This window comes from Tursiops truncatus, chromosome 12, assembly GCF_011762595.2.
Source record: "Tursiops truncatus isolate mTurTru1 chromosome 12, mTurTru1.mat.Y, whole genome shotgun sequence".
Taxonomy (NCBI): domain Eukaryota; kingdom Metazoa; phylum Chordata; class Mammalia; order Artiodactyla; family Delphinidae; genus Tursiops; species Tursiops truncatus.
In genome coordinates, this window is record NC_047045.1 from 15,307,159 (window position 1) to 15,323,459 (window position 16,301).

At 39.3% G+C, this 16,301-nt stretch overlaps 1 protein-coding gene across 9 annotated transcripts in view; it reads left to right on the forward strand.

Moving 5' to 3' along the window:
* The window catches only part of BCKDHB (branched chain keto acid dehydrogenase E1 subunit beta), a 284,540-nt gene that overhangs the window by 44,348 nt on the left and 223,891 nt on the right, over positions 1-16,301 (forward strand). For all 9 annotated transcript variants that reach the window (XR_012324710.1, XM_073789381.1, XM_073789379.1 and 6 more), the window contains exons 4-6: positions 2,676-2,809; positions 3,029-3,184; positions 5,612-5,720. Coding sequence is in view for 8 of the 9 variants with exons in the window: in XM_073789381.1 (XP_073645482.1) it covers positions 2,676-2,809; positions 3,029-3,184; positions 5,612-5,720 (399 nt within the window). In the remaining variant the exon portion in view is untranslated. The remainder of the gene's footprint in view (positions 1-2,675; positions 2,810-3,028; positions 3,185-5,611; positions 5,721-16,301) is intronic.

The following is a 16,301-nucleotide window of genomic DNA, read 5'->3' on the forward strand; positions in this document are numbered from 1 at the left end:
TTATCAAGCTACTTGCAGTCAGATAGGAAACTGATGAGGGATGGGGGTCACAATTTCAGAAGGTAGTCCCAGATCATGATGACAAACTAAACACGAATCCTGATTGGTCCCCATACTTTTCATCCCCTGGCCAGACTGTGGCCACTGCTTGTGTCCATCCAGCTCCCTGAAATGAGAATTTTTCATGAAATACTGATACTGGTTGAGAGGTGATAAAATTTCAAGTGAGAATTGAGTTGTATGCTGATAACGTATCCTGCGGATTAATGGAAAACCTAAGGTGTTTATCAAGACGCTTTCATTGGAAGAGTGTCTAAAAGTCTTCAGTGGGTACGGCTGACATCTCTGATCAGCCCGGTGGGTCCCAGCTCTTGTCATCTGAGGCAGGCACGGGGTCAGCCGAGGGTTTGAGCAGAGTGCATGCACAGATTTTGGGGTGCCCCCATGGAGTGCCCTGTTTTGAGGGACTTAGTGTCTCAGGTTCCAGCCACTGGCAGCCCCAGACTCCATTCCCTGACACCTCAGGTCAACAGGACTGAGTCTGTGTGTCTGAGTTCTAGCTGTCTCATGTCAGCCTGGGGAGTCCCCCACTGGGAACAAGCCTGATAAAGGTGGGGCCCGTCCTGCATGTGCTTCCTTTCTTTCAAGGGTCAAGTCTCCTTCTGTTCAGACCTGCTTTTTGGTTCTCTGACACCTTTAAGTAGGTGTTATATTCTGTCCAGATTTGTAATCATTAGATGTGGGAGGGCTGGTGTGACGAAAGCTACTCTGCCATTACTGAAATGGGAACTTCAATGAGTTGTGACACGTAGTTTTTTCATTATCATTCAGTTCAAGATACTTTCTAATTTCCATTATAATTTCTTCTCTGAGACATGGGTTATTTAGACGTATATTTAAAGTTTTCTTTCCTAACGCAAGGCTTAAAACAATTTTTTTTGAGGCATAACTGACATATTAGTTTTAGGTGTACAACATAAGTGGGTATTTGTATACTTTGTGAGATGATCACCACCGTAAGTCTAGTCAACCTCTGTCACCTCACATAGTTAAAAAATTTTTTCTTGTGATGAGAACTTTTAAGATCTACTCTCTTAGAAACTTTCAACTATGCAATACAGTATTATTAACCATAGCCACCGTGCTGTACATTACATGACTTATTTGTTTTATAACTGGAAGTTTGTAGCTTTTGACCACCTTCACTCATTCCCCAACCCTCCTACCCACTTCTGGCAACCAGCAACCTGTTCTCTGTACCTATGAGCCTGGTGTTTTGGTTTTATTTCTTTCTTTTTTTTTTTTTTTTCAGATTATACATATGAGTAAAATCACACAGTATTTGTCTTTCTGTCTGACTTATTTCACTTAGCATAATACCCTTTAGGTCCATCCATGTTGTTGCAAATGGCAAGATTTCATTCTTTGTTATGGCTGAGTAATATTCCATTGTGTGTGTGTGTGTGTGTGTGTGTGTGTCGGTCTCTCTCTCTCTCTATCTATCCATCTATCTATCACATCTTCTTTATCCATTCATCCATTGATGGACACTCAAGTTGCTTCCTCCATATCTTGGCTGTTGTAAATAATGCTGCAGTGAACGTGGGGGTGCAGATTTTTTTTTAAAACTTTACTATTGATTTCTAGCTTAATTCCACCATGGTCTGAGAATATACTATGTAGGATTTTAATCCTTTGGAAGTTGTTGATTGGATGTATAGCCCACTCTGTGGTCAGTTAGTGTCAGTGTTCTCTGTTTACTTGAAAAGAATTTGTATTCTTAGTTCTCGGGTGTAGTATGCCAATTAGGTTATGTTTGTTAATCATGTTCAAATGTTCAATAGTTTTAAACTTTTTATTTATTTATTTATTTATTGCGGTACACGGGCCTCTCACTGCTGTGGCCTCTTCCGTTGTGGAGCACAGGCTCCGGATGTGCAGGCTTAGCGGCCCTGGCTCACGGGCCCAGCCGCTCTGCGGCACGTGGGATCCTCCCGGACCGGGGCACGAACCCGTGTCCCCTGCATCGGCAGGCAGACTCTCAACCACTGCGCCACCAGGGAAGCCCTTAACTTTTTATTTTGGTGTGCTTTTTCTGTCAGTGAGACTGGTACATGAAAATCTCCTACTATATTGGGAATTTTATCTATTTATCCTCTTAATTCTGTCAATTTTTTCTGTTTATTTGGAGCCTGTGTTATTAGATGACTATAAATTTGGAATTATGTCCTCCTTATGAATTGAACCCTTTAACAGTATGAATTTTCCCTCTTTATCTCTGGTAATGCCTTTTCCCTTAAAGTCTACTTTGTCTGCAATTAACGTAGTGACACCAACTTCTTTTGGTTAGGTTTTCCGTTGTGCGTTTTTTCCTTCCTTTTCTTTACATTTATCTTTATCGTTTGAGTGTTTTTTTTTCAGTAGTTAGGTTTTGGTTTCTTGTATCCCAGTGTTACAATCTTTCTTTTAATTAGGATATTTAGATTATTTAGAGTTCATATAATTACTATGTTTGCATTGAAACCAACCATCGTACTATTTCTTTTCTGTTTCATCCACATATTCTATGCTTTTTTCTTCTATCTCACCATTATTAACTCAGTGAATTTTCAGATGTATTGTGCATTACATTACTCCCTTTTGTCACATTAAGATGACTTTCATTTCTTTTGTAGGTAAAGATAGAGTTTTTAATACCCCATTGTGTGAACAAGGAATTGTTGGATTTGGAATTGGAATTGCAGTCACTGGTGCTACCGCCATTGCGGAAATTCAGTTTGCAGATTATATTTTCCCTGCTTTTGATCAGGTAAGAAGATTGCATTTTACCATAATCGAGCCTTTCTAAGGGAAGTCCATGAAGTATTAAAGAATTATCTCCACTCTCCCAACCCCTATCTTAGGAACTTTTTGTTACCTTTGAGCTATTTTGTTATGGACATATATTTAAAGATCAAATTAATGGCTTATGAAAATGGATGGGAAAAGGGACTCATTGTGACATGTTCCTTCTCTCTTTCCCCCTCAGATTGTTAATGAAGCCGCCAAGTATCGCTATCGCTCTGGGGATCTTTTTAATTGTGGAAGCCTCACCATCCGGTCCCCTTGGGGCTGTGTCGGCCATGGGGCTCTCTACCATTCCCAGAGTCCTGAAGCTTTTTTTGCCCACTGCCCAGGAATCAAGGTATTCTCACTTATGTACTTTATTTGCTCTCCATTTGATGTTTCTGTTTTGGTTCATTCGATTAATATTAACTAATATGGTTATCTAGAGAAAAGCAATCAGGATTTTTGGAATTTATGTGAACTTAATTGTTTTTAAGAAAGAGAGCTTTTATTTCATTTACATTAAGCAGCCAACATCCAGGTTTATAGAATATTTTCCTTGAAGCAGCACTGGCGTTACCCCGATGTGAATTTCATAGACTTCAAATAATAAAACCGAGAACATAGTTTATCTTCCATCTCTTTCAAAGCTCTCCTTCTTTCTTTCTTTTTGTTTTTTTTTGTGATAGAAATCATCTTTATTTATCAAAATAACATATATTACCAAGACATGAAAAATGAAACTGACAGTTATACATTCCTATCAATCAAGTTATACATTCCTACATTTGTCAAGTTATACATTCCTATCAGTCTCTGGCAAGTTTCACAGATTTGTTCAGCAAAAAGGCCTTACTTGCAAATTCCATTTGAGCAGAAAGCTTGGTTTCTTTCTAATGGGGCTTTCTCACTTAACAGTTGATTCTGGAGTAATTTTAATAAGTCTACTGCTTAGTGCATATTTACCTCAAAGTCACAGGAATAAAATTTTGCTTTTAGTCTATTTCTTACTTTTAAATAGACCGACAGAAGACTTGGTTACCTAGGTATGTTTTCCAGTCCAGGGTAACGTAATACTTGCTCAAGCAATTAATTTGGAAGCATCTACCTTTTACAGCCTTCCACAATAATCTTAGGTCTTCCACAACAGCTTGGGTCTTTTGTTTAAAAATATATATATTTTTTGCTTATTTTATGTCTTAATTTTTTACATTATCTTCTTTTCTATTTTCTGAAGAGCTTTCCAGGGAATCAGTATAAAAACTCATAGATATTTCTACCCAGAGCTTTATGTCTGGTTTTTGATAACATGAGTCATTTGTAAGTATGTCTATGTTTTATTGTTTTTTCTACCAGATCAAAGTTGTAAAATTTTGTAGTTAAGTAGGGGTTGCATAATTTTTCAATGTAAGCTAGAAATGGTAGGTTGGGACAAAAACCACATTTGAGGCAACAGTTATTTTTGTGCTTGAGCTGAAGATTGATTCACATTTAATGTTTATGATGTTACCCGGTATTTTTGAGAGCAGTTCTTTTCTCTCACCCCTACCTCTCTCCCCCCATGCTTTCTCTTTTATTTTATCCCAAATGAGAATATACATATAGTACAAAAGGCTAAAAATAAATACATGAAGAAAGCAGCTGAATAAAAACTAAAATAGGAACATAAGATAAAGACATTGTGTGCTATGATGAGCAATGTATTTAACAGTCTCTTTTCGGAAAATAGTGAGATTTGTGTTATTTTACTTTTTAAATAAAAATTCTTCAATAAAATGGTATAAAAATGATTTTGAAAGCCAAATATAGTTTGCTTCAAGGAATCTTATTTGAGTCTTTGTGATAAATTCAGGTTTATTTTAATGATAACTCTTCCTATGTAATAACATCTTTATGTAGTTATTTAACAATCATTAAACTGGACAAGAGTTTGTGATTTGAGGCAAAATGGTGTAGAAATTAAGAGCTTGGTCAGTCAGAACAGGCAAGAATCCTTGCTTTAGCAATCGAGGTAATCTTGGGCAGGCTACTTGTCTCTCTTTAGGCCTCAGTCTCTATTTCTAAATTGGGGAAAATAATAATTGCTACTTCATGGGGTTGCTATGAACATGAATTAATCCACATAGTGGATTAATCAACAGTTAACACGTATGCCACCTGCTGTTATTACCATCATCTTCCTCATTATCAGTCTCATTCTCAAGAAGGTCCTGAGCCCTTTCCCCAACTGGAAATGTGCAACGTCCACACTTTTCTTTTAGCTTTGCAGTAACTGCACATTATATTACCTGGATCATAAAGTTCAGTGGATTATTTTTCCACTTAGGAAATGAAGGCCAGATTTTTCATGGGAAAGGAGGAGATTTTGGCATCTTAAAATTGGAGAAGAGAGTTGCATGCCTTTGAAAAGTACCAGTTGGATATTAGTAGAAAAGATTTCTTTATAAGTAAATACAGGAAGATATTGACAAATTTACTTTTTTGTTTTGATGAGTGCTCTTTGTGGTTTCCTTTTATTTTTTATGTATATGCCAGTTTAACTCCTTGAGAGAATAGCAGTATCTTAATTACCAGAATATGGTGGGCATCTGATAAATATTTGTGGAACAAATGGGATCATTTTGGACAATATGTGAATTTTATGACAAATGGTAATTAGTCTAAAAATACAAGATTTCTATATTTAATTAGTAACAATTGGTTATTTAAATATCAACCCTTGTATGTGAGTTTACTGGGATTCATTTTCACTGAACTTGTCTTAAAAAAAAATCTGTTTTTGCAGGTGGTTATACCCAGAAGCCCTTTCCAGGCCAAGGGACTTCTTTTGTCATGCATAGAGGATAAAAATCCTTGTATATTTTTTGAACCTAAAATACTTTACAGGGCAGCAGGTAAATTTTTCCTTTATTTTATATTTATGAACATCTTTATACATTTTGTTTTGCATAGCTCAAAATTATAATTTTTCTTTCATAAGCTTGATTTATATTTCCCTGTAGAAAAAAAAATTCTGTTGTCTTCTATATTTAGTTTGTCCTCAGCTGTATATTTTAAGTTAACTTTAGAGAAAATCCATCTAGCTATTTAAATTTTAATTTTGGAAACAAGGAAGCAATGTGAAGTGGTAGCAAGAAAGTGGGGATTATGTTTGGCTACATAGTAGATGCTAAGTAGATGTGGGTTGAGTGGAAAAGGTTGAGTGGAAAAGGTAGCCAGAAAGTAGGGATTATGTTTGGCTACATAGTAGATGCTAAGTAGATGTGGGTTGAGTGGAAAAGGTACTAAATAATATCAAATGTCCTTTTAGCTAAAGTGTCCTTGTAGGTCTTCATCTAAATTAGGATTCCTTTGATAGTGAAGGGGGCACTATTAGTTTTGTAACATCAGGTCTACACTGGGATGAGTGTCTAAGGCAAACTGAAATGTTTGATCACCCTCTTTCTAGCTCAGAATCATAATTCTGTAAACACTCATCTATCATTGCTTCTTTATCAGCCATAATGGACTTTTAAACATCAAACTGTTTATTCTGCCTAAAGTGTATTTTATTTCAAATTCAGGGTGCTTTGGCAAACCACTCTTTTCCTCGAATAGTTAGGCTTAAAACATTTTGTTTTATTGTGATGTGAATTACGTACATTTAAATACATATGCAGAGATTGTAAGTGTTCAGTTGGATAGATTTGACAGTCCTCTACATCCATGTAACTACTATGTAAAACAAGACTGGAAAACTTACATTGCTCCAGGAAGCTCCTTCCTGCCTCTTCTCTGCCAATCCATTCTTCCTACCCCAAACTTTCTGATCGCCACTTTCTGATTGCTTTCAGCATGGATTAGTTGCGTATGCTTTGGGCCCTCATATAAGTCATACTGTGCTGTGTATATTCTTTTGTGTTTGCCTTCTTTTGCTCAGCCTAATGGTTTTGAGATTCATTCATGTTGTTGCTTGTATCAGTGGTTTATTCCTTTTTCATTGCTGAGTAGCATTTGCACTGTATGAATATATCACAGTTTATCCCTTCCCCTGTTGATGGACAAATGATCATTGTTTTCAGTTTTTGCCTATTTTGTACAAGGCTGCTAGAGACATTCTTACACGAGTGTTTTTGTGAACATACTGTTTCTTTCTTTTTGTTTTTGGCGATAAACATCCAGGAATAGAATTGATGTGTCAGAGCAGATTGAATGTTATAAGAATCTACTGAAGACTTTTTCTAAGTGGTTATGCCATTTTGCATTTCTGTGGGAAATTTATCAGAGTTCCAGTTGCTCTTCATTTAAGCATACTTTAAATTGAATCTCTACATTTTGGGGGAACTCTATAGTTATCTATATCCCATTATGCAATAAAAAATAACAAAAGAATTTATAAGCTTGAGGTGAAAAGGAAAACACCAATGTTATATACTGAGTAGCTATTTGATTTCTAATTACTATGAATACCCTATAAGTACTATATTTGTAAGGCCAACCAATTCAAGCTAATCAATTAATACAGGTTTTTTGTTTTTTTTTTCCCAGTTTTTAATAAATGGGGACTAAGTAACATTTGGAAAAGTACTATTCACTTTGCTCCGGATTTTGATATCAGGATTGGTGAGGGAAATGTTTAATGTTATAGAATTCCAGCTAAGAGAATGAGCTTGAGAAATTTGTTGTAGGTTTGGCCCTGGGAGAGATTATGAAAGACTCATAATGATGATGAGGATCGAGGCTCAAACGTTTTTCAGCTTTTTCCCTGTGATTGTTTATGTGTCATTTCAGGGATTCTTAACTGAATCTTTTCTTGTCCCAGTAAAGACTAAAAAAGAGTTTATTTCATAGCTAGAGAATTTCTCTGCCGAAGAAAGTAGGCTTGGAAAAGAGTTAGCCACTGAAATCCTTATAGGAGTGTTCTCCAGGTGGTTATCAAGCTTGATCCCTGTGCCAGCAGCAGGAGCACTGTGGGAGCTAATGAGAAATGCAGGCTGTCAGGCCTCAGTCAGTTCAAGACCTACTGAATCAGAACCCCTGGGGACGGCCCAGCTCATTCTGTCTTCACAGCCTTCCAGGTGCTTCTGACTCATACTAACTTTTGAGAACCAGTGCATAACGTCAGTTCTAAAGCAATAACTATCTCCATTTATTTTTTTTAATTCTTGGTTCTTATGTAGAATTCAGGATACTTTTTTTTTAATTGGAGTATAATTGCTTTACAATGGTGTGTTAGTTTCTGCTTTATAACAAAGTGAATCAGTTATACATATGTTCCCATATCTCTTCCCTCTTGCGTCTCCCTCCCTCCCACCCTCCCATCCCACCCCTCCAGGCGGTCACAAAGCACCGAGCTGATCTCCCTGTGCTATGCAGCTGCTTCCCACTAGCTATCTACCTTATGTTTGGTAGTGTATGTATGTCCATGCCACTCACTTTGTCACAGCTTACCCTTCCCCCTCCCCATATCCTCAAGTCCATTCTCTAGTACGTCTGAGTCTTTATTCCTGTCTTACCCCTAGGTTCTTCATGACGTTTTTTTTTTCTTAAATTCCATATATATGTGTTAGCATACGGTATTTGTCTTTCACTTTCTGACTTACTTCACTCTGTATGACAGACTCTAGGTCTATCCACCTCATTACAAATAGCTCAATTTCGTTTCTTTTTATGGCTGAGTAATATTCCATTATATATATGTGCCACATCTTCTTTTAACCCATAGTTTTCTTAGCCTTGGCCTCTGGTTCAAATCCGTATCTTGCAGCTGGCCATATTTTGGTTTCTGCTCTTTTGTGGGGACGGGGATGTGAACAGGGGCTCTGAACGTTCTCACGCTGATTCTGCAGTTGCTGCCTGCGTGCAGCCCCCTTTTCTCTAGCTCTGTCTGTTCATCTCTCAGATCTGCTTTGCACTGGTGGAGGAAACTCCAAAATTAAAGTTGTTTGGAATGATGTAAAACGGAATGGCGTATTTTGATTCAATAATCTGGATTATTGTGCTTTGTGGAAGACGTTTCTGTATTGACAGAGTCCAATAAATAAAAGAAAGTGCTTTAGATTCATTTAAAAGATCGGAGTAGCCTGATAATTTCTAAGTGGTAATAATAGGAAGACTTGTAGTATCCACAAACACTAACTTAACAGACTGACTTTATTATTTTTTTTAATTGGGGTATAGTTGTTTTACAATGTTGTGTTAGTTTCTATTGTACAGTGAAGTGGAGTTCCCTGTGCTACACAGCAGGTTCTCATTAGTTATCTATTTTATACATATTAGAGTATATATGTCAATCCCAATCTCCCAATTCATCCCATGCCCCCCTTCCCCCCTTGGTGTCCATATGTTTGTTCTCTACATCTGTGTCTCTATTTCTGCCTTGCAAACCGGTTCATCTGTATCATTTTTCTAGATTCCACATATATGCGTTAATGAACGTTATTTGCTTTTTCTCTTTGTGACTTACTTCACTCTGTGTAACAGTCTCTAGGTCCATCCACGTCTCTACAAATGACCCAATTTCGTTCCTTTTTATGGCTGAGTAATATTACATTGTGTATATGTACCACATTTTCTTTATCCATTCAGATAGACTGACTTTTTTTCTGACATTCATTCGTCTTGAATTTCTAGCATACATTTGGGAATAGTCAAAACAGAGGAGACTAAAGATGTGAACCTTTACATTTAAATTTGTTTTTAAAGTTCATGTTGGGAAAATTCACAGAGTAATAAATATAGATGTATATTCTTATATTACAAACACGATGCTGATAATTCCTTGTAAAAATGGGAGTTGTGTTTATTGCATAATAGCTCATTTAGGTTAATTATCCAGTAATCTTAACTAAATGCGACATGGTCAAGTATAAGGAAGGCCATAAAAGCTAACTTTTAAGTAGCCTAAGGCAATGTTTATAAAATCTATGCATTTAAGTCCTCATTTTATTTATGGAATAGTATCTTAAATACATAGAGAGATATAGTCATGAGTTATCCAATTTCAAAAAACTAGGCTAACAGTAAAACCCATTATAAGACCTTAAGTACAATGGAAATTTATCTTTCTCTCACATAAACATCCTGGTTGGCAGTGCAGTGGTGCCTTAGTCATCAAGGTACCAGGGACCTTCTGTCTGGTTTCTCTGTTGTCTTCAACATGGTCCCAGATGGATGCTCCACTCCCAACATCACATATACATTCCAGCCACCAGGAAGGGGAAAGGGAGTCATCTTCTCTTTAAAGAATGACTTGGAAGTTGCACATATTAAATCTACTTACATCCCATTGGCCAGAACTTAATTACAGGGCCACACCTCGCCACAAGGAAGGCTGAAAAAGTAGTTGGGGGCTTCCCTGGTGGCGCAGTGGTTGAGAATCTGCCTGCTAATGCAGGGGACATGGGTTTGAGCCCTGGTCTGGGAGGATCCCACATGCCGCGGAGCAACTAGGCCCGTGAGCCACAGCTACTGAGCCTGCGCGTCTGGAGCCTGTGCTTCGCAACAAGAGAGGCCGCGATGGTGAGAGGCCCGCACAACGCAATGAAGAGTGGCCCCCACTTGCCACAACTAGAGAAAGCCCTCGCACAGAAATGAAGACCCAACACAGCAAAAATAAATAATTAGTAAAACTCCTACCCCCAACATCTTAAAAAAAAAAAAAAGTAGTTGGGTACTAGGCTAAAGACTAAAAATTTTATTGTTACACAGTGATGGGAGACACATATTGACAACTACCAATCTCTGTCACAGTTGCTTGCGTGGTTTCCAAAAGAAGTTACACATTTTTAAATTTTTATATATTTTTTATTTTTTAAATTATTTTTATATTTTTTTTGAGGTACGCAGGCCTCTCACTGTTGTGGCCTCTCCCGTTGTGGAGCACAGGCTCCGGACGTGCAGGCCAGCAACCACGGCTCACAGGCCCAGCCGCTCCGCGGCATGTGGGATCTTCCCAGACCGGGGCACGAACCCGCGTCCTTTGCATCGGCAGGCGGACTCTCAACCACTGCGCCACCAGGGAAGCCCAGAAGTTACACATTTTAAGGAGGGGATAGAACTCTTAGGAGTAATATGGTTTGGCTCATAGTCTACTTTTAGGAATCTATTTCAGAGATACACTGATAAAAGTCTGAGAAAATGTTACTGTTCATTATAGCACCATTTTTAAGAACAAGGACTGGAAATAACCCATTCGTCCATCACTAGGGGATTTGGGCTTGGTTGAGTAAATTAAACTACATTCTTTTGATGGATTACGCTGCAGGTCTTTAAAGAAGTGAGACAGATCTCTGTATACTGCTCTATCAGTCAGGGTTTGATCAGAAGCAAAACACTAGAAGGTATTATATTTATATATAATATATGCAGTTGTAGAAGCTAAATAGTCCATGAAAGGTTGTTGTTTCTGTGTTTGGTGCTATATCTTGAAGTTTGCAGGACAGACTGTTGGGAAGGGAAGATGGACATGAAGCAAGGCAGAGCCAGGACAAACTAGAACCTGCTTGGATGGATAGAGCCCAGGGGGCAGTCTGGAACTTCCGTCCATCTCTCACCACCGCCAAGGCTTAGTGTGAGAAAAAGATTGCTTTGATAGGAGATGCTTTAAACAGCTAGGAGGCTGTTTGAACAGCCTGTCCAAGAAATGGTGGGGGCTTAATTAGCAGACAAAGATGGGTTAGAAATTTGTTAGATCGTATGAAATATTTGTGTTTAAGTAAATTTAAGAAGGGGAAAGAAGAGGGAGGGGTCAAGAGTAAGTGTAGAGTAAGATTTCTTTGTCTGGTAGTAATGGAGGAGTGGTAGATACCCTGCAATAAAAGGTGTGTACGTGTGTGTGTGTGTGTGTGTGTGTGTTTGTTTTTATTAATTTTTATTGGAGTATAGTTGCTTTACAATGTTGTGTTACTTTCTGCTGTACAGCAAAGTGAATCAGCTCTACGTATACATATATCCCCTCTTTTTCGTGTTTCCTTCCCATTTAGGTCACCACAGAGCATTGAGTAGAGTTCTCTGTGCTATACAGTAGGTTCTCATTAGTTATCTCTTTTATACATAGTAGTGTATATATGTCAATCCCCGTCTCCTAATTCATCCCACCCCTGTTTGTTTGTTTATTTTAAATGTGTACGGAGCTGGCTTGGAAGTTAGGACTCTGGAGTCTTGAAATAAGTGAACCTCAGAACCCTGGGATAGAAGCGAATGCCCAAATCTTCCAGAAGGTATTTGCCTGGTCCTGGAAACATTGAGCTTTTGCTCTGATGACTCCATGGAACAGTGGGGACAGGAGACAAAGTCCAGGACCTACTTTAGGTAGAGAATGTACCAGGAGCCCTTGCTTAAAGGTGGGACTCCACGTGCCACATCCACGGTGTGAAGTACAGAAGTGGCAGGAAGAAACATTACCTGGCTTGACTTTATGCTGGTGGAGAGAAAAGAAGAAATCTCTAAGAATTCCGATCACAATATGACCCTTACGCAGGATTACAATTTCAATATGTGCCCATAAGTGTGGTGTGAAAACTCTTAAGCAGGTAATTTAATTTAAGTGGTTCCAGGTTGTTGGAGCCCAAGAGAGCTGTCAGGAGGTAACAAAATCCTCTCTGGAGTCACTTCAAGTCAGGCCTCAGAATAGTCCTACAGGTAGAGTTCCACAAAGAAGATAGAGTCCCCTTGAGTAAGGACAAGGAAAGGAAGATACATACAGGCCCCTCAAGACTTCGGATATTAGAACCAGCATATAGACACTGCAGAAAAGTAGGCGTCACATCAAAAAAGGAGGCACTTGAGAATATAAGCAGTAGACTAGCAAATCTGAAGAACAGAATGGAGTGTTTAGTAAAGAAAAATAATAAATGAAAGAAAAAAAATCTCTGGTTTAACCAGAAATTATAAACAGAGAAAGGAAGAACTGGTAAACTAGAAGACAAGGTCAAAAAAATTTACCAGAATGTAGTCTAGAGAAACGAAGAGTAGGAAAATAGGAAAGATGTTGAGTATGAAGGGACAGTGAGAAAGTGTAAATATATCTAAGGAACAGAGTTGAGCGCGATTCCTAATAATGCTCATTAATAGAATTTTACTGACAGAAAAGTAATTCCCTAGCAGTTGCCACTCTTACTCTTTACAATCAGAACTAGATTGATGCAGTTGGAAATATTTCAGGGAAGCCTCAGCTATTACGTATTTTCCCCTCCAGCAACCTCATTAAGATGGTATTTTCCCAAGTCTGGAATTGTATTCTCTCCTTGATTCCTGCAGTAAAGTATTTAAAGGATACTAGGTAAGGAGTTCCTTAGGAAGCTAAAGTATTAGGCATCCAAAAAAAGGTAACTTGCTAACTCAAAGGTGAATTTTCTCCTAACGTATAATTTTTACCTATATCGTTTATATCACTAAATCCTGTTCAAGACTGGTTCCGTTATAGAGAGTCACAGTTACCCAAGGCTTTAGCTTGAGGTTGTGTGCACAGGTCTCTCCCAGTAGTTAATTTTTCAGCATCTATTATAAGTCCTTTATTTTCTTTGTGGGGCACAGTCCTCCCATGGGCACTGTTCTGGGTCCACTCCATTTGGTTCTGAAGGGGCTGCCAGCTGTCTTATCTGACCTCCATCATCTCGGGGAGTGGCTATGTGGCTCCAGCCCAGCTATTCTGACTTCTCTTCTGGGACTTTCTATGTGGAGACAAGGCTGCACTTTCTGCGGGCGGTTTGTCTGGGGTGACATGGGACTGCAGCCACGTCCCCTGCCACTTGGTAAACGATGGTCTCTAGTAGAAGAGAAGTAGCCCCCGCTAGCTGCAAGGTCAAGCATGCATGTTCGCTGTGGATGAGAGGAAGGGAGAGAAATAGACACCCAAAGTGGAAATCCTCGCCATTCCCATTCTTTAGGTTAGTTCCTAAGGTTCTCTGGGTTCCTTCTTTCTTTCTTTCTTTCTTTTTTTTAATTTCTTTTATTTATTTTCGGCTGCGTTGGCTCTTTGTTGTTGCGTGCGGGCTTTCTCTAGTTGCGGCCAGCAGGGGCTACTCTTCCTTGTGGTGCGCAGGCTTCTCATTGCGGTGGCTTCTCTTGTTGCGGAGCACAGGCTCTAGGCACGTGGGCTTCAGTAGTTGTGTCACGCAGGCTCAGTAGTTGTGGCGCATGGGCTTAGTTGCTCCGTGGCATGTGGGATCTTCCCGGACCAGGTCTCAAACCCGTGTCCCCTGCATTAGCAGGTGGATTCTTAACCACTGTGCCACCAGGGAAGCCCCGTTCCTTATTTCTTGAATCTTAATTTGACTAAGGAGTTTCCCCCAGGTCCTTCTCTTTAATCTCATTATAAGTTGAACCTCCTTTGTGTTTCAGTCTTCTGTCGATTTCGCTGATAAAACAGGTAACCTTGACGAATCTAATCTGTCATCTTGTCCCCCCCCCCCACCCCGTTGGATTAGCAAAATAAATGGCAGCCTTTCGTAGATTGATATAAATGCTACTTTTGTCCTAATGCTAAAGCAGGATGCCCATGTGTTTATAATAGTACTTATTACTTCATAAAGTTGAGAGGATTAAGTGAGATAATCCATGTGTGTATTTGCGTATTTGCCTAGTGTTTATGCACTTTTTTTTTTTTTTTTTTTTTTGCGGTAAGCTCGGGCCTCTCACTGTTGTGGCCTCTCCCGTTTCGGAGCATAGACTCTGGACGCGCAGGCTCAGCGGCCACGGCTCATGTGGGATCTTCCCGGACCGGGGCACGAACCCATGTCCCCTGCATTGGCAGGCGGACTCTCAACCACTGAGCCACCAGGGAAGCCCTGCACTTTTTTTTAACGCTTCTGTACTAGACACAGCACTATATTGTATAGGCTAATGGACTATTTCATTTAATGCAACAGCCTTGCCAGAAATTCTGTTACTATCACCATTTTATCCATGAGGAACCTGAGGATTAGAGAAGTTAAACAATTTGCCCAAATCCACACAAATAGGATTCAAACCCAGACAGTCTAGAGTCAGGTATTGGGTATGTATGGCACAGATGGTTCCATTTAATTGTCACAAAACCTCTGCCAGGTGGTATTATCCTGAAACTGAAGTTGAGAGAGTTTAAGAAACTTGTTCACAGAGGAATGAGTGATAGAGTTAGGTTTTAAACCAAGATGTTCTGACCCCAGAGGCAGCCTTCTTTCTAAGGTTACCCTATTTTACATCCTATTTAAACACTGTTGAGTGGAGGGCATCAATGAAACAATTTGCTCCAGTGTCTTAGTTTCATGCCAAGAAATATGCTACTTAAAAAAAAAAAATTCCTGCAGAATTAAAATGATCCATTTTGTGATTGAACGGAAATATATGCTATCAATAGCCATTCATTAAGGCGGTGAATCCCTCCTGTAGTATATAGTCCAAAGTTTGACCATGTACTGACTGCATTAACTTCTCCATTGGCATAGGATTAATTTTCTTCTTAGAAAGGTATAAAAACCACATGACACAGTACATTGTGGCCACAGGTGTGGTTTGGGAGCCTTTGCTCTGTGCTATCATTAAGGGACTTAGTCTTATGTCCCCAGCTAGAGGCAAGGGCAGCTGAGAAATGTAGTCTGTCTGCATTTCAGAGAGAGGGGATGAAATCATTTGTCCCTGTCACAGCTCTTCTCGACCTATCTGACCCCTCATTTTTGGACCTGGTCCCCATATACTGTTCTATGTTCAAATATCTGTGCTGTGGTCACTCTCCTCTATGTCTAGTCTACAACATTTAGAAAGGATTTCTTCAGTTCAGCCATTCACTTTACAAACTACAAAGATGAAAGTAAAAAGAGGTCAATCATCCATTCTTTACAGAGCAATTTTCTCAAATTTCGTTTCTGCTTACCTCAAATATACAATAGATATAAAACTTGTACCTTCTAAATTTAGAAAGAAAAAGTAACTAAATAGTACTTCTGGATCGCTTATTCTAATGATGACATTTAAATGCAATTAGGGACTTCCCTGGTGGCTCAGTGGTTGGGAATCCGCCTGCCAATGCAGAGGACACGGGTTCGAGCCCTGGTCCAGGAGGATCCCACATGCTGTGGAGCGACTGGGCCCGTGTGCCACAGCTGCTGAGCCTGCGCTCTGGAACCCGCGAGCCACAACTACCGAGCCCGCGTGCCACAACTACTGAGGCCCGCGCGCCTAGAGCCCGTGCTTCGCAACGGGAGAGGCCACCGCAGTGAGAGGCCTGCGCACAGCAGCGAAGTGTAGCCCCCGCTAGCTGCAACTAGAGAAAGCCCGCACAGCGGCGAAGACCCAATGCAGCCAAAAATGAATAAAATATAAAAATAAATAAATAAGTAAATGCAATTAAACTTTTAAAAAGTGGCAGAGGGATATTTAGAAAAGGTAGATAAGGAAGAACAATCTAGACAGTGTCAAAAATGTACAAACTAGCTATGATTCAAAAAGAATGAGTCAGTGACATTATCAGATGTAGGCGTCTTGTGGAGAAGCTGTTCCTGTATGTCTTTTGAACT